This window comes from Athene noctua, chromosome 23 (genome assembly GCF_965140245.1).
Source record: "Athene noctua chromosome 23, bAthNoc1.hap1.1, whole genome shotgun sequence".
Lineage (NCBI taxonomy): Eukaryota > Metazoa > Chordata > Aves > Strigiformes > Strigidae > Athene > Athene noctua.
The window spans coordinates 6,544,197-6,561,350 of NC_134059.1; the positions used below are offsets into that span (position 1 = coordinate 6,544,197).

General features: G+C 56.0%; 1 protein-coding gene across 3 annotated transcripts; it reads right to left on the reverse strand.

Annotated features, from left to right (window-relative positions):
* Positions 1-930: 930 nt before the first annotated feature.
* Positions 931-11,306, reverse strand: LOC141969667 (Krueppel-like factor 15). 3 transcript variants are annotated; one of them, XM_074925692.1, is made up of 5 exons: positions 11,252-11,306; positions 7,571-8,591; positions 4,519-4,886; positions 2,169-2,552; positions 931-1,995 (listed from the first exon to the last, which is right to left on the reverse strand). In XM_074925692.1, exons 2-3 carry the CDS (start codon positions 8,482-8,484, stop codon positions 4,709-4,711), a joined length of 1,092 nt encoding a protein of 363 aa, XP_074781793.1. In that variant the 5' UTR covers positions 8,485-8,591; positions 11,252-11,306; the 3' UTR covers positions 931-1,995; positions 2,169-2,552; positions 4,519-4,708. The 3 variants fall into 3 exon arrangements, with proteins under 3 accessions (XP_074781793.1, XP_074781791.1, XP_074781794.1); XM_074925690.1 differs by having other exon boundaries at positions 2,169-3,311; positions 4,268-4,886; XM_074925693.1 differs by lacking the exons at positions 931-1,995; positions 2,169-2,552 and having other exon boundaries at positions 4,860-4,886; positions 5,132-8,591.
* Positions 11,307-17,154: the final 5,848 nt, after the last annotated feature.

Consider the following 17,154-nt stretch of genomic DNA (forward strand, 5'->3'; position numbering starts at 1 on the left):
CAGAGAAAGCAAAGTGTTTCACCTGCTCAGGCAGCGGAGAGCAGCTCCTAGGAAAGGTGCATCCCTGCAAACCATCTGACCAAAGTCCACGCTAAAAACAAGCGTCCAGCCTGGGGTTGGGATCGCTGAGCCCCGCGGGGCAAGCGACCAACAAAAGCCGATGGCTCATGAGCCTTACTCCTGCCCAGAGATGTTCTGCCCTGCTCCTGCCGCCCTGCCAGCGGACTTGTGCCTACTGAGAAAGCTGATTATGAGGCGGTAAGTCATCCAGCATGGCCAGGCCAAGTCAAGGCAGGCAGCTGTTTTAATTTAGCTCTTTTGCTCACTAAGCTTTGCTGTGCCCTTAACCCCTCTGCTGCCAGGGCGGGAGCTCCCCCAGAGCCTGCTGACAGCGGGGGGAGACCGGCAGAGCATCAGGGGTGAGCTACTGCCTCAGCTGCAGCACAAGGCCATGATGTACCCCGCTTCTTTGCAAGGAAACACTGATTTTTGTGCTTAGCTGCGGCTCCAGAGGAGCTTGAACCACGTCCTGGGACTCATGCAAACCAACAAGGGGCTCCTGTGCCTTTTGCTTCAAGCTTCAGGCCCCAGAAGTGCTGCTGAGCCCCCCACGGGTTCACACCTTGCTGACAGGGCTGCAAACCTCCTCCACACGTTTCCCATTTCCAGCTCCCACCTTTCCTTACACAGGGCCAGCTGGTGGCTAGCCGGCAAGGCAGCAGAGAAACGTTCAACTGACCCTCTTTCCACCGTCCCAGGCCCACAAAGACTTTTTCCTGGCCTGGGAAAACTCCAGCCCCCTGTCTGCTCCCTGTCCCAAGCCAGCTTCTGCTGCTTAACCACCGGGAAAAAGAGAAACTACGCCAAGAATTACATTTGACCCAAATAAAACTGGATTCTAGAAGGGATTAATAAAAATCCAATTCCGATTTTATTGGGGAAAAAAAAAAAAAGAGAAACCTAATGATCCATCTCGGAGATATAATTTCCACAGGGACCTTAAACCAAGGCGTGGATTTGCACTGGCCCTTATCTCATCTCAGCAGATGAGCAGCCAGCACGAGCTCCACGTGGGCTGCAGCTTGGGGATGTCAGTGCTGTCACGCTGCCGAAGATGGAGGGCTCTGCACTGCGCACTGCTATATCCAGAGCCCCAGCTGCAAATTTAGAAACGTTGCCTGAATTTCTCTTTGTGCTCTCCCACGTCCTGCCCTGCTACAACTCCTGTCTGCTTGCATTTCATTTCTTAAAAAGCACTGCTTAGCAACCTGACAGCCTTTTCACTTCGAGCACAAGGCAACCAGTTCCTCCCATTCCTCCTCCAGCAGGGAAACCATGGCAGGCACATGGCCCTGTCTGCGACGGAGCCGGGGCTATAACAACCCAGCAGCCCCGGTGACACGAGGGCACTTTGTGTCACCTCTTGGCAAATCCAGTGTATTTTTGTCCCTGGGAAGACAGAAGAGCCCACGTCCCTCCTGATGCCACAGATCCATCTCTGCTTCCACCCCAAATGTTTCTGCTGTGGAATAATATCCTCACTGGAGTAAAGGATAGGTAATTACAGAGCCTTCAGTAAACTTTTTAAGCCATTCATCCAAAGTCCCCAGAGGGAAGCAGGTGAGACTGTAATACTCATTGCACAAGAGATACATATCTAGGGTATTTTATTTTACAAAAATCTCTCCCCTCCCTTTGTGGTTTGTTTAAAAGGAATGGCAAAACAACCCAGGTACGCTGCAAGTCGCCGCTGCCAGCGCTCCCAGCCCTGTCTGCCATGGCAGATCCAGCCCAGGACCAACGTGGACTCTCTGGGAGCCGTTCTCCAGGTAGAAGCTGCTGGAGAACAGAGGAGGGCCTCGGACTAACAATGAGGCACAGCTCTTCTTGCTCCACAGTCTGGAAACACGCAATCTCCGCAGTCGCCTTCGGCTGAGAGCGGAGGGAGGCAGGATGGGGCAGGTCCAAAACGAACAGGGAGTGCTCTGAAAGAGTCTGGAGCGAGGGAGAAGAAGGAAGGGGGACGGATAAAAGCACAAGACGGGCATGAGTCATGTTGGCGTGTGGCCTCCGAAGAGAGCCCTCAAGCAAAGGGGGTGTGAAGCAAATTCCCAGTCAGGCAAAAGTCCACTAAAACAAAAGGCAACCCAAAATAGGCTCTTGCATACCTGTCTCCTCTGGCCCATCGTTAAAGGTTCAGCATCACACGAAGAACTCGGGCTGTGTTTCTTGCTGGCATCTGGTCACGCGTGGCCAGGCCAGGGCAGAGGTGGGAAAGGTCACGGCACGTTGGGGGGAGCGCTCGCTCGCCCCGGCAGGCCCAGGTCTCCAGCTAATCCCTGCAAAAGCTGCCCTCCTCCCCCGGAGGGGAGAGCTTGCTCCAGAGAGTCAACAGGAGGGCTGCCGCTCTCACACACTTCCACTTGCACACAGCGGAAAGAAACCCCGCTGCTGCAGGCAGCAACTTTCCGTTCAGCCTACCCACACGTCCCCACTCAGGGGCTAAGGATGAAGGAGTTTCAGCTGGGCTCCAGAAACCAGCTGTCACAGACCTGTGGGGAAAGTTTGGATCTGAAGTCAAGCAGCGGTGGCTCCAGCAAGTTCTGCTGTAAACCCTGCCCTCCCGCCTGGGGATTGGGAAAGCAAATCATGCAGGTGTTCTCCCAGAAACACGCAACGCAAGCACGCCAGCTCTTTGGAAACCCAACAGCAGAGCCATTAGCCGCGGGTCACGCTGCAGCCCTGCATCTGGGGGAGCCACGCGCCGCCGCGGCCGGAGGCTGCCCAGCGCGCCGGCCTCCCGCTGCTGGTCTTCACAAGGAAGAATCCAGCCCCCAAGCCAGCGTTAGTAACGTTTCTCCACTGCGGAAACATCATTCCTGCACACTGCAGCTTTCACTTCAGAGAATTTTTTGCCATTTATAGGGGGCCAAAGGCCTGGGGGCAGCAGACCCTTCTCTCTGGTGCTTGTATAGTGACCCGTAGCACCAGGTCCTGGGCTGGACCGTGGCCCTGCAGCACTGGAACAACAAACACCGGGAGAAACACGTTCGTTGTGCACCCTGAGCGCACCAGAGAAACGCCATGGTGGAAGGTGCCCTACCCCATCCTTCTCCATTCTCCGCAGCAGCAGCATCTCCTTCAAGAGCATCCCTAAATATTCTAGACTAGGAATAAATCCAGGAGTTTCATCCCCCTTGCTCCTTCTTTCCCTGAAGTCACACTGCGGCAGTTTCTCAACAAAGCTGGAAGAGGTGCTGAGGAAGGAGCAGTCACCAGCAACAGACATGTCCAGCCAGACGATGCTGTACCTAGGATGGATTGCTTTACAAGCTTGTGTTTCTTGCACAGAAGTTTGGTGCCTCTTCCAGAGATGCTTGTACCAACCCTTAGAGCAGGGCACCATCCCCACCAGTCTGGCTTTTTGCTTCCCCACTCGAAAAGGGCTGCAGGGACCGGAGAACAACCTCTTTGCTGTCCAAACAGGCCCTCCACAGGGCAGGTAAAAATGGTTTAGCTCATTTCCCCATCTTTATTTTGGGTACAACCCAACACTCCTCACTAAAGCCAGCTCAAGGGCATCTTGAGACAAGTGCATGAAGTCCTACTCTGGAAGAGTGTCGGGGTAACAGCAGAACAGCATGAGTTGAAAAGAGCCTGGAGGCGCTAAATATCAGCTTGAGACACGCTGGCAAAGCCACGTAGAGAGGGCACGCTGCCTAGCTCAAACTCCTGACGCTTATTCTTTGTTTGTACAAGCACCTAATTCCCTCCCAGATGTTTGCAAAAGCTCGGGAAGTTGGCACAGTAGCAAGGAGTTGGCCTTTAATTAACCAGAAATCAAATAGAAAAAGGACGTAAGCAACCTGTGAGCCGCACTGCTGCCCCTGCCCGGAGCGTTCAGCTCCTCCGCGGGTCTGTGCAAGTTGGGGTCTCTCCATACTGCTGTTCTTTCGTGCCAGCATGTAAAAAAGGACTTTGCCGGGGCTGCTTACGTGTCTCCTAATACCCTTTCAACACGCACCGTTGAGCAAGCTGAACTCACGCGTTTCCCACCCGTAGCCGCAATGTCACTTTCCCCAAGGACACCAGCGCACCCGGCGCCGGTCGGGTGGAAACCCACCAGCACAGAAAAGCAGCGTTAGGGACAACACAACCACCTCAACCACAGCAGAAAAGCCACCACCACTGTCTGCCTTCAGCCCCCACACAACACCCAAACCCCCCCCGCCGTCCATCCCTGGTTCTGCCAGGTGGGCTCACGCACCCGGGATTCTGAGCGAGTCCGGCCAGAACAAAAAATCCTCTCGGGCCGTCTCTGAAGTGCTGCCGATGCCTTGGGAGGCTGCTGTGACTCTGCAGCAGCCCCCGGGGGTGCCCCACGGCGGGGCTGGGGAGCTGCGAGCACGGGTGGAGGTGACACCTACGCGCTGTGCAAAGGGATCTTGTAAAGCTCGTCCTCTACCCCAGCCCCGCGCCCCGACACACACACCCTGAATCAACTCAGGTTTCCATCACCTGTATTCAAGAGGGGGACAGTAGTACCAGGAACAGGCCGTGAACACGGGTCACCCAGATAACACTGGATCTCCTATAATTTGTTAAAGAGAGTCATTTCTCCCCCACGTCATTAGTGTAGTGGGTTTTGCACTGTCTGCCCGGCTTCAGGGCCTCCTGGACTCAGCCTCGCAAGGATGAGCAGCCAGACTTAACTTCTGCTGCCGCCCTGAAGCGTCCGCTGGCTGCAGGGCTGGCCCCGGTGGATCTTCACGTGTTTGGCTAAGTGGTCACTGCGGGCAAACTTCTTCTCGCAGGCGGCACACTGGTAGGGTTTGACACCGGAGTGGGAGCGCTTGTGACGGGAGAGCTCATCCGACCGGGAGAACCTGCAGGAGAAGGGAAGCACGGTGGGCCCAGCCCTCGCTGCTCGACGGGACAGGGGATCTGAGCACCCCAGCGCCCAGGAGGCTCAGGTCTGTGTCTGTCACAGCACCTTGGGGTGAGCCTAGACGGGTCACTTCTGCTCTGCTCCATCCCATCGCCCAGCGAGGCACAGGCTGGAGGAATGGAAGGAAAGAAACCCCTCCAAGGGGTGACTCAGAGGTAGGAAAGAGGAAAAGAATTCACCCACCGAGATCTTCATTTCTTTCCACTGCTTGTAAAGGACAATGTCCATTTATTTTAGACTCGCTGCCGCCTTTTGGGAGCTGACAGCCCCAAGGCCAGATGCTTTTTTGGGGGCATCAGCCCAGGCTGGCAGTGACTAAAGGACCCTGCCCAGGAGCCTGGGTGGAAAGGCTTGGGGTGTAACTCCCACATCCAGCCAAGAGCATCGCTGGTGAGAGGAGGCTTGTTTATCCTGGGAGAGCACGGGTTCTCCCTGCAAACTCTGAGCATCCCCTTGTTGCTCAGCAGTGAGTTTTCACTGTCAGCCAGGCCTGGATTGGGAGCTGGGGAGAGAGAAGCTGCCTGTGAGCTGGTTTCCACACGAGCCCAAGGGAGGAAAAGCAAACGCACTCAGCCTGGAGCACAGAGGCCAGGGTCTCCATGCCGGAGCAAACTGCTGTCCTGAGGATGCAGTGACAGGGACCACAGGAATACCCAGTGTTCAGACTGTTTGTCCGTCTGATTCCCACACCTGGGGCAGATCAGCTGAACAGCCTGGAAAGTCCCTTTAACCACATGCATGTCCCCACTGAATTCTCCCTCCTTTCTGCCACCTGGCACACACAGATCCAGCCCCGGGGGGAGGCACCTGCAGCAAGCTGGCCCCCAGCTGGTTTGTGAGTGTCACCTCCAAGGTCTCAACAAAGCCTGGGAGCTGGCGTGACTGAAGCAAGCTTGGCATGCCCGAGTGTCAGGGGAGTGCTGGAGTGGAGGACCGGACAGGATTTACTCCCGTTCTGCCTCTAAGGAGCCAACACAGATGGCAGGAGTATCAGGACGGAAGGGTTTTTCCATCTGGCTGAAACATGCCCACGCAAAGAAGCACAAAGCAAGGAACTTCAGATGTAACCCCAGACTCCCAGCGATAGGATTTCAAACTCACACCTGGTACAGTAAATACTGTGGCTGCTCACAAAAGGCTCTGTGAGAACAAACTGTGTCCCAGGGCCTTCCTCAGGTCTTCCCTGCAAACCACTGACTTCTTCATCAGCTTTATTGCGAGAAGAGAGGTCCAAGGTCTCAGGTCCTCACAGAAAGCAGGGCCAGGAGAAATAACAGTTCTATTTACAGTTAGGGCCACATCTAGAAAAGGCAGCACGGCCCAGAGAACCCCAGCCCCAGCTGAGCACATCACTCGGCAGCGTAACTGCTCCCACGGAGGGGGAGGGCAGGGCAGCAAGCGAAGAGGAGCACAGAGACTCAGTGGCCAGCCCCCAGGATGCCACCAAACAGGCTGGCACCATCCCTGTCCTCCTTCCCAGGAGGAAGAGCGCTGCTTGGAGGGGTTGCAGTTGTCCCCTTCCTCAGTCGCCAGGTTCTGAGCGTGGTTTAGCAGTACTGGGTGGTCCTGGAAAAGGAGCCGACGCCTATAAACATGTGCTGCAGTTGTAGTGAAACGGGGGGACAACTGCTGATGGCAAAGGGACAGCAGCTTGGCAAGAGGGAGTCCCAAAATTGGCATTTCGTCTTGTACCTTCCAGAGTTTCACCACCCTGAGACAGATGCCAAAATGCACCATCCGGGGAAAGAAGGCAGCGGGTATATGCCAAAGCATTGCATAAGAAACCAGGAAAGCTCAGTGCTGCCAGCACCAGTTTTCTTTGTGATATGCGTTGAGATCTGCTGATGAAAAGTGCTACGCAAGACCTGAGGATTATTAGCCCTTCTTGCCAAAGGCTGTACTGAGCATCCTGTCCCCCAGGAGAAGTACACGGTACCAGGAAGAGAACACAACAGCAGAATAATAATCAGAGAAGTGTAGCAAGATTAAAAAGCAAGGTTAATTTAGGGAACACAGATGAAAGAAAAAGATAACCACCATCATGTGCAGAGCAAACAAAAGTAACTGCAACATGGAGATATGCTACAGGCCTACAGGTGTCTGAGGGGTACAAGCAGCCAGGGCAGGCAAGCAGCACGAGAAAGCAAAGAGCTGCTGAACAAACACAGAACTGTGCGCTGGCTCCTGAGGAAGCAGCAAGATTCCTGTTTCTTGGGACAAATATTAATGGGAAAAGCTGGGTTTTTTTGTAGCCCAACTCTGCATTGGAACTAGACAGAGAAAGCTTGCAAAATTACAACATCACTTGGACAAGCTCTATTGCCAGAGGGTGTTTAGGCATCCAGTTCAAGGGGGATTTGAGGTGTTGCAGAGAGTGTCAGCTACGCTTTCCCAGCTGGAGGTTTTCAGCACTTTTGGCCTGAGTGAAAACTGCCCAAAGCGCTCGACAAACTTTACTCCTCCAGGCCTCCTTCCAACTCTCACCTATAATTCACTCGGCAAAGAAAACTTGTGATTTTTATCCTGGATTTTCACCAGCCAAGAGCTCTCCTGCATCTTGGCAACCAACGGCAGGCCTCTGGCAGGGACACCCATTCGCACAGTCCCACGGCTCCCACTTACCGCCAGCCACAGTTGGGCCAAGCACACGTGTAGGGTTTCTCGCCGGTGTGGCGACGGAAATGAGCCTTGAGGTGGGAACTCTTGGTGTACATCTTGCCACAGCCCGGGTGCGAGCACTTGTGGATGCGGACGAGGGAAGGGGGAGCTTTCTGATACTTGGGGGTTGCCTCCACCTCTTGCACATCCCCTGGCCTCGGGGCGACTGGCAGGGGGGCAATTTTGACATATTTCTGGTCCATGGTGGTCACTGGGGGCTGGACCTGAGGGAGGAGGGACAGGTTTTGGCCCTGCAAGCTGATAACCAGCTGGGCCACCCTGACACCAGCTGTAGCACTCTGCGCTAGCGGGCTGCCACTGTCCATCTGCAGAGGTTGGATCTGGAGGACTACGGGAACGCTCCCAGTGGCTACTGCCCGGTCACAACCATCCGCTGTCCCTGCAGGCTGAGCAGCCTTTGAGACATCTTCTTCTAGAGCCACGCTGGAGACAGGCTGTCCCCCAGAGCTACCTAAGCTGATCTCGGATCTGATCTCGACCTTCCCTCCAGCTGGGTGAAGCTCGCTCACTTCATCTTTGAGGAACTCAGCCTTCTCCCTGAGGAACTCCTCAATCTCCTCCAGGGTGGGAATGAAGTCCTGGGAGAGGTTGCTGCAGAAGTCAGGCAGCCTGAGGTGAGCCTCGCAGACAGCGACGGAGGGTTTTGTGTCGAACAGGGGGAACGAGGTGCCTTCCGAGTGGCTAGTGCTGCCTGCAAGGAGATGGCCAGAGCCTTCGGGGCGGCCGGACGCCCTCTCGCCGCCGTGCCCCGGAAGAAGGGATGGTGGCATCCTGCGTTGCAGAGCGCTGGCAGAGCTCTCCAGCAGGGAAGAGCTGGCCAAGGAGGGTAGCAGCTCCTGGCGACTCACAGAGACCATTTGGTGACTCAGGTTCTCTGCCCACACAAAGCTCTCAGCTCGGCTGGATCAGAAGCCTCGGCAAGAGCTCAGCTGGAGCTCCTGAGGCTGGGGAAGTCTTCGTTCACCTACAAGGGAACACCACCAAGGTTATTTCCAAATTAAAAAGCAAACAAGAAAACCTCAACCTTTGAATAAAAGACTGTACATGAGAAAGAAAACATCAAAACTAGTCAGTGGCCTTTGTTTTTAAAGAGTTTGTTGCTCAAAAAACCCCACGTGCTAACCATTTTCCTATGCAGGATGCCAACAGGCTGCAAAGAGCTAGATTCCCCCCCAGAAGCAAACTTCTCTGGGGAGTTTATTAAGGTAAAAATACACAATGAAACACTTCATCCCTCTTCTACCTACGCCAGAGGGCACATGTGTGCTGCTAGATGGCAGAGAGGATGACTTAGGGCTTACAACTAGGAGTTAACAGATCCAAGAGAGGGTGCTGGTTCTTCCACACTGCAAATGTTGGTACAACCACAACCTGACGCAGACCTATCATGGCTGGATTAAAGCTAACTAGTTCGGGAACAGGTAACGAGACATGAGAGTGGCTGCTGCCAAACTGCTTGGGGCTCTGGTGAGCACTCACCAGCCAGCCCGCTGCTGTGGTTACACTGGCTACCGGCGCCCGAGCGGGCGAGTTTAAAGCCAGTTCAGGCAGGTCCTGCCCAGGCTCAGTCACACCGCCGGAAAGCATCGCAGACAGTCTGTCTGGGGTCAGCTCACAGGGCCCTCGAGGACACAAACAGCACCTCAAAACTGGGGAGAAATAGCACAGGATCTCCAGGTCAGACCCTGCCGTCTCCAGAAGGTGACTTTGACCCCTCGAACCCCAGAGGCCCGGCTGTGCACCGTCCCTGCCCCGGGGAGAGGGCAGCACCCTGAACTGCCCAGGAAGGCAGAATCTTTCTGCTTTTTACATTGAATGCAGAAAGTGAGTTTCCAAGAGAAAAAACCACCTGTGCCAAAGCCCCTCGTGGACCTTTTCCAGAGTAAGTTCAGGAGATTTCTGCAGAGCTGCAAACCAGTCAAGCCAGTCCTTGTTATCAGTGCTTCCTCTGGGTCCTGAGAGCTGGGGAAGGGAAATTTTCAGAAGCAGCCTGGACGTGATATAAAGGCTCTTCCCCTTAAAAAGAAATAATCCCCACGTTGTTCAAAACCTGCGAAGAGCAGGACACCCCATTGCTGGGGGCCGTTTGCAGTGCTGCCCAGAGCCTGGCTCCAGCCCAACTCTGCAGCAACAAGTCCTGGTGAGCAGAGACCAGCGCTGCTGACACGTGAGGTGAGAAAGGTGTCTGGGCCAACCTCAACCTTCAGGCTTCAAGTTTTCATCACAACACAAATCCGTGCTCTGAACCGCCACCTTCAAGGCAGCACCCAATTCCCCTCCTTTCTCCACACCAATGTTATGGTCCCTTTCTGATCTCTGCTTCGCTGACTCTCGTCTCCTCCTTCTACAAGCTTCAGAGGCTAGAAAAGCCTTCCCCCCTCTGGCTACCAGACCCTTCTGTTTACCTCTTCCAGAAGGTCTTAAAACCTGATATTTCAACAAGGCCTCCTCGCAGAGCAGCTCTGGAACTCTCCATCCCATCAGCATGCCCCCAGGACAACCGAATTAAACTATGAACTCCTCAGCTCCAGAGCCTCGTTGAGCACATACCTTGTAAAGTCAGAGTGCACAGTTCTGTTGAACCAACACCACAAAGAAAAGCACAACCAGAGGGCAGGAAGGTCTCGTGGTTAAGCTGCTGGTTTGGGACTGAGGAGATGTGAGCAGGGTCTCCTGCTCTGCTGCAGACTTCTCGTGTGACCTTGGGGTAGTTGTTGGAGTGCTCTGGTGCTCAGTTTCCCGTCTAAGCGGGGTACTAGTAAGGTCCTACCTGTCAGAGTGGTGCTAAGGGGAAATGTGTAAGCTGGAGGTGTGCTCTAACAGCCCTTGCAGACCCTCGTGACAGATCTCAGTGCCTTGTCAATCCAAGGTATTTCTGCAAAACGCACGTCAGCGGTGCTGCCATCCCAGATAAGCTGCTGCAAGAAAATGGAGACCTGGCTTTGGCCTCTAGCGAAGCACACCGCAAGGCAAGGTCAACGTCGTTTTCAAGCTTCATTTTGTATTTTCTATTCCTACAGTTTTTCCGATCCCTAAGAGCACTCAATTACTGTACGAAATCAGCAGATGTGCAGTTTGAGCACACAGAAAAAAAAGTAATTTGCTCAAGGTCAGCCAACAAGCAGGAGCTGGGAACTCAGCCGAGGGTTACGACTCTCCTCTCGTGACTGAACAACACGAAGGAACACCTGTAACCTCTTCAGAGCCGTGAATTCCTGTCAGGGTGTCTGTGCAAAACCCGGGCTCACGAACCTTTCAGGACAACCCCGGCCACGCTGTCAGCCTCTGGCAGCCCACGCCACGGGCGGGGAGAAAGGGATGTCCCGCGCTCCCACCCGGCCGAGGACAAGCAAGCGTGAGCGAAGCGACCGCTGCCCCCAGACCCCGCTGCGGGGAGCGGAGCCTGGAAGCCCCCCCCGGGCCGAGGAGACCGAGCCCGGCCCGGCGGCTCCCTTCATCCCCGGGGGGAGGGAAAAAAAAACCCAAAACCAAACAAAAAAAGCAAAAACCACCCCGCCCCAGGGCGACCTTTGCCCCGCCGAGCCGCCCCTCCGCCGCCGCGGCAGCCCCCGGGGAGCGCGGCGGAGCGGGTGTCCCCCCCCCGCGCCCCCCGCACCCCCTTACCCGGCTCCGGTCCATGCTGGCACCGCGGCTCCCGCGGCGCGGGGGCGGCTCCCGGCCCGCCCCGCCCCGCCGAGGGCTCGGCTCCGGCCGACGGTCCCATTGGCGGCCAGCGCCGGGCCCCCACCGGGACGGCACCGGGCCCCCACCGGGACACCACCGGGACCCCACCGGGACGGCACCGGGCCCCCACCGGGACGGCACCGGGACACCACCGGGACATCACTGGGACCCCACTGGGACGGCACCGGGACACCACCGGGCCCCCACCGGGACGGCACCGGGCCCCCACTGGGACACCACCGGGACACCACCGGGACACCACCGGGACATCACTGGGACCCGCACCGGGACATCACCGGGACAGCACCGGGACGGCACCGGGACGGCACCAGGACAGCACCGGGACAGCACCGGGACATCACTGGGACATCACTGGGACCCGCACCAGGACGGCACCGGGACCCCACCAGGCTGGCACTGGGACACCCCCGGGACCCGCACCGAGACGCCACCGGACCGGCAACTGGGCTTCGTATCGGACCCCACCGGGCTCCCACCAGGACCCAACGGGGACCTGCATGGGGACTCCACCGGGACCCCACCAGGTCCCCTCCGGGCTGTCACCGGGTTCCACACGAGGACCCCACCAGGACCCAACGGGGACCTGCACCAGGACCCACACTGGGACTGCACCAGTTCCCCCACTGGGCTCGGCCCCGGTGCCGCTGGTTGCCCACTGGGGTGGCCCCCAGAGCCCCCCCGGTCCGGGAAGGGCCCATGGGCCACCTGGATTCAGGTTGTCCTGGGTCCGGCGGCTGAAAAGCAGGTCCTTGGGCCCCGCCGCACTTTGCCGTTAATGTACGTTGGAAACAGCCCAGATTTCTCCAGCAGTTCAAGCCAAAAAGTCCTGGCAGGCCACTGGCATCCATTCGGACGCCGGTTTTCACTTCCACAGGAAGAGTTTTGGCAGGGCTGTAGCATCCCGACGCTGCTGCTGCTGCGATGAGGGGCTGCGTGAGGTCTCCTCGTGGCTTCCCAGGGGAGGCCCTACAAAGCTGAGCTTAAGGATGGTGTAGGCTGAGCCTAGCGGACCCATGAAAGCAGCAGACCCGCAGGATGCCGGGAGCCATCCGCTGGTGGGGTCACTGTACAGCACCTCGTGTTCCTCTCGGTGTCACCGGAGCCCTGTGACGGAAAAAAACACGAGAGTGAGAAAAACGACGGTGTGCACCGGGGCCAAACGGTGCCCAGAGTGAGGAATCACGTTTACCTCTGCTCTCTCAAACCACTTGTAGGGTTTGATGGTGACACGGGTTTGGGGTTGAAGGTTTCCAAGCAGAAGGACAATTGTGAGGCAGGCGGTGTCCCTGCGGGTGGAGTTTCTCTTACGCTGAGCCCCGCAAACCTGCGGGAGTGAGTGCAGTTCCTCTGCTTTGTCAGAACGGTGAGATTTTGAGCCTGAACAAAACCTCCTGGACCAGAGCAAAGCTTCACATTTGAAAAATAAACCTAATAAAAAACCCCAACAATGGAAGTGCACGGTCCCTTGGGAAAGGCAGCCCGACTGCTGGGCCTGGGTGTCCCTCGCCCCGTGTCTGTGTCACGGCCGTTAGAGTAAGCGCTGAGAATATTTAAATTCCCTGTCGGGACTGGGCAAGTCTTGGCTCTTCAGACTCCTCCGTCACTGCCTAGTGCCGGGTTGGAGCACCCGGGGCTGTTGGGTGCCGTGTCACAGACTGGCTGGGGGCAGCGGCAGGCAGCGACCCCTCCCCTTGGGCTGCGGGCGCCCGGGAGCCGCAGGCAGCAGCCGGCAGCTCGGCACCCCCCTGCCCACCGGGCCGGTGCGGGCAGAGGCAGGGAACCGGGACAGGGAACTGGGACAGGGAACGGGGCCGGCGCCCCCCCCCTCCCGGTGGAGCCGCTCTGCCTGTGTCCCTCCGCGCTCCGCCACGAGGAGGCGCCTCACAGCCGAGTCCTCTGCGCCCCGCCCATCGTCCTGCCCATCACTCATTGCCCCGCCCATCACCCATCGCCCTGCCCATCACCCATCACCCCGCCCATCACTCATCGCCCCGCCCATCACTCATCGCTCCGCCCATCACCCCACCCACCGCTCCTTAGCGACACACGCCGTTTGTCCCATTTCAACGCCTTTTTTATTTCCTCCTTTTCATAAAAATTTATAATAGCCTTCCTCTTACATCGTATACAAAATATTTACCGAAATAAATAAAACACGAACATCTTGCGGACAGCACGTGATCTCGAAAGAAGAAACAGCATCCAGAGACCCTCCCTGGAGACTCACGCCAGTCCCACGTTACAAAGACATTCTCCCTTCTCCCCTCCGCTCCCCGTCTCTCCACATCTCACAGGAGGGACGGAGAGGCACAGCACGATTCACCCGTGAGAAGAAAGCAGCAGCACACCTACCCCCGACGGTAACCGCCTCTGCAGAGCTCGTCCCCGTCAGTCGTACGGAATTATCAAGTCCTGGGGAGATTTTTATGCTCGTGCAGGTGCTGTCGGTAACAGCGCGGAGGGGATGCGCTTACCTGAACTAGAACATGTCCCTTGCTGGTCTGTACGTGACCCCGACAGAGCAGCTGTCCCTAGCAGAAGCACACCAGGTTAGTCAGCAAGGACAGGCTTACCAAGGAGGGAGTTTCTCAACTGGAAACGCCCCTCCTGTCAGCCCCAGCGCCAGCCTCGACTAGGAGGAAAAACTTTTGGTAGGAACAGAGCGCACGGACGGGGCTGCTGCGGTAACGACAAATGCGACATCCCTTCCGGGCTGGGGGAAGGCAGGTGCCAAAGGCCCAGCTCCAGGCTGAGCTCAGGCTGCCCAGCCGGTTCCTGGGCTGGTGCTGGGGGCAGGCTGCAGGCTCGGAGGGTTATGAGGAGCTTCACGGCCAGGGCAAGGCCGCCGCGAGGGGCTCGCTCCCACCCGCCGCCCGGTGCCAAAGGGCCACGGCCAGGGCAGAGCCAGCCCAGTTCCAGCCAGTGCCCCTCACCCCCCATCTACAGGCCTCCGATTTGCCCCGAACCCCCTCTTCCCCCCGCTCCCTCGCTCTGATCTCTCCCCGTTCTCTGACACTGCTGCCTTGTCTTCCCTCCCCGCTGGACTCTCACACAGAAAGCGGCTGCCCTGGTGCCCCTCCTGCCCAGGACCCGAGTGCCTGCAGCAGTTGCCTACAGCCCTCCCCTCCTGCAAACAGCCACGCTCTCGGGGCAAATGGCCCCAACCTTCTCCTGGTGTAACAGGAATTCAGAATTCCCGAATCCGCTGGGTTTCACTCCAGACGGAGAGATGGGAAGAAGGGTGCCAGGGGGAGAGGAGAAATCCAAGAGTCTTTTGGTAGATAATCAAGGGAAGCGTATGTGAACTGGGAGAGAACAGGACAAAGCCAGCCTGCCCTCTGCTAGGACCAGCAAGATCAACACTCTGGATGCAGACAGATTTGCCGAGGAGATTTGGGTGCCAAATCTCTGACCCAGTGCAGTGATGGGAATGGAGGAACAGGGGGGGCTGAAGACGTGCTCGATCTGTCAGCAGAGGACAGGCCTGAGACCCAACCTGCACTGACTGACCCCCAGCCCTCCAGCTCAGCCAAGACAGAGCCTGCTGCACGCGCCCTGAGCCCAAACCTACTCATGGCTATAGCCACACCAAAGCCACCTCAGCGGGTGGAGGGCAGGTCAGTCGGGGTATCTGGCAAGCTTAAGTCTTCTCCTCTCCAGGGACAGATACAATTATGCATCAAGAACTGCAGCATCTTGTTCTTTCACATTCCAAACCAAAGGACATTGTAAAACAAGGCTGTCTCCCCGCTCCAGCCCGCTGCTTTATCACTTGGATGTCTGTAATGAAGCATTCAAGGCCTTTATCATCAAACCTGAACACCTCAAGTTTGGTGTGGAAGTACTCTTTAGGCACTTAAGTAAATGGCTCAATTATCAAAAGCACTTATCATTGTAGCAGCCTCCATGTGTGAAGGTTCCCCACACTTTATGTAAGAAAAAAAAATAATTAAGGATTCTTCAGCACTCAGGTAGGGACCTGCTTGAAAAATCTTGGGTTAGAGGTTACTGGTCACTAGGAACATTCGTCCAAGAAACTTCCAACCTCTGGCAATAATATTTTGCCTCAAAGATTTCCTCCTGAAGCCTGAAGTGGACAGAGACCAGGGTAGGAAGTACAGATGAAAAACTGTTTCCGTAGGCGGTTAAACAGCTGCCAAATCCATCCCCAAAGCAGCTGCGTTTCAGCACACAAACCTTGCTGTGGGAAAGGGAGGCTGGTAGGCATATAATTTGAGAAGAAATAAAACAAAAACAGTGACCCTTTACGGGAAAGAAATGTTTAAAAAACGTAGGAGAAGCCTTCTCTGGACCCGTCTGCAGACAGCAGGGGAGTGACCTTGCCAACAAATGGTCTGACAAGACCTTGGAAAAATAGCAACATTTTGCCCTTCTGCCGAGCCTCAAAAGAGCATTTCACTGCCCACACACCTCCACAGAAAATTAGTCACAAACACTTTGTTTAGACCAGCCAAAGTTAAGGACTGTTGAACTCCTGTGTACTCCCAGCCTAGCCTCCAAAGCTGCTTTCCTCCATGCGCTGTAGGCAGGGTTTGGATCATTTCAAAGTCTAAGAGCTGACTGTGCGCCAGGTTCTTGACTCCTACTTGGTGTATGGGTAGTCTTGGAGTGGTAGACATCTGCCCCCAGCAGAATTATTTCAGCTGGTCCGCTCGTGTGGGGAATGGGACTGGCCAGAAGGACACGCAGCTGCAGCCACTCTTCTGCCAGTGGAAGGGGACTCACACCTGGGAGCTGAACCGTCTGAACAACCCAGTGCTACGGGAGCAAAAGGCACAGGTAACTGTTCACACTGTGCCTCGGTAGGAGTCTCGACTCCTGGCTTGGAATAAAATCAATTTTAAAAAGCCCAAACAAGTATAGCATATTAAACATGTAATCTGGATTGGCAAACCAGAGGCACAAACAACATCAAGAGTGTCTGTCCTGTTCCTTTTGTCCAGCACACCAAGAAGGAGGCTCACCCTGCTCTGTGAGCCCCTGCCAGAGTGGCTGCAGGCACATTTCATCCTGCCCACCTCCTGTTTACGCTGCTGTTTCCAGCAGCCTCTGCTGGCAAAGTGTGAGCTCAGGCACCGTGCTGGGTACCGGGGCGCAGCGCGCTCCGCGGGATGCGCTCCTGCCCGCCCGCCAGCACAGCCGGGAGCCTGTCTGTCTGGAAAGAAGAGTCTGATCTAGAAGGTTGCTTTGGGGACGCGTCTTTGAGGGAAAACCGACACAGTCAGACCAACTCCAGGTACCTGCTATGGGAGCGACTAGTGCTGAGTTCAACTAGCGGCCAGCGGACAAGCAGTTCCTCAGGCCTGGTACTCTTGTCCCCCCGTAGCCTTGCAGGAGAGCTCTTCCTGCTCTACTACACTGTCACAGGACTGAAAACCCTCCGAGAATAGATTTTCCTTGGGATACGGCAGCATCTTTTGGGGGCCTGGTGTGGAAGAGGCAAAGCAGTCTAGATCTGTTAGGGGAGAGAGCAGGCGGCAGTTCTGAGTGCTGAGGAGTCAGAGGTCAGAGGTGCTGAGAACTGTGTGAGGAAAGCTAAAAACAATCATTAAAAAAAAAAAATATTAAGAAGCCCTTTCTATCTGATGCAACTTGGTACATAGGTAAAAGATAAGTCACCTTTTGGAATTGGTCCTAATGAAACGTAACTTGTTTTTCCCAAACAAGACATAGTAACTTTTCTCCTAAATGGTTTCTCCCAGTCAGAGCAGAGGTGGGGAAGGACGGAAACGTGCGAGCACACATACGCACCCCCTTTGCTCCATGGCCAAACCTTAGCCACCCATCTTTTTTTTTTTTTT

What these genes read in the sequence shown, in the direction of transcription:
- LOC141969667 (XM_074925692.1), bottom strand. Translation starts at nt 8,484, where the DNA reads ATGGTCTCTGTGAGTCGCCAGGAGCTGCTACCCTCCTTGGCCAGCTCT. An exon ending in TGGCCCAACTGTGGCTGGCG is followed by an intron (nt 4,887 to 7,570) that starts GTAAGTGGGAGC and finishes CTTCTCCTGCAG; the next exon opens with GTTCTCCCGGTCGGATGAGC.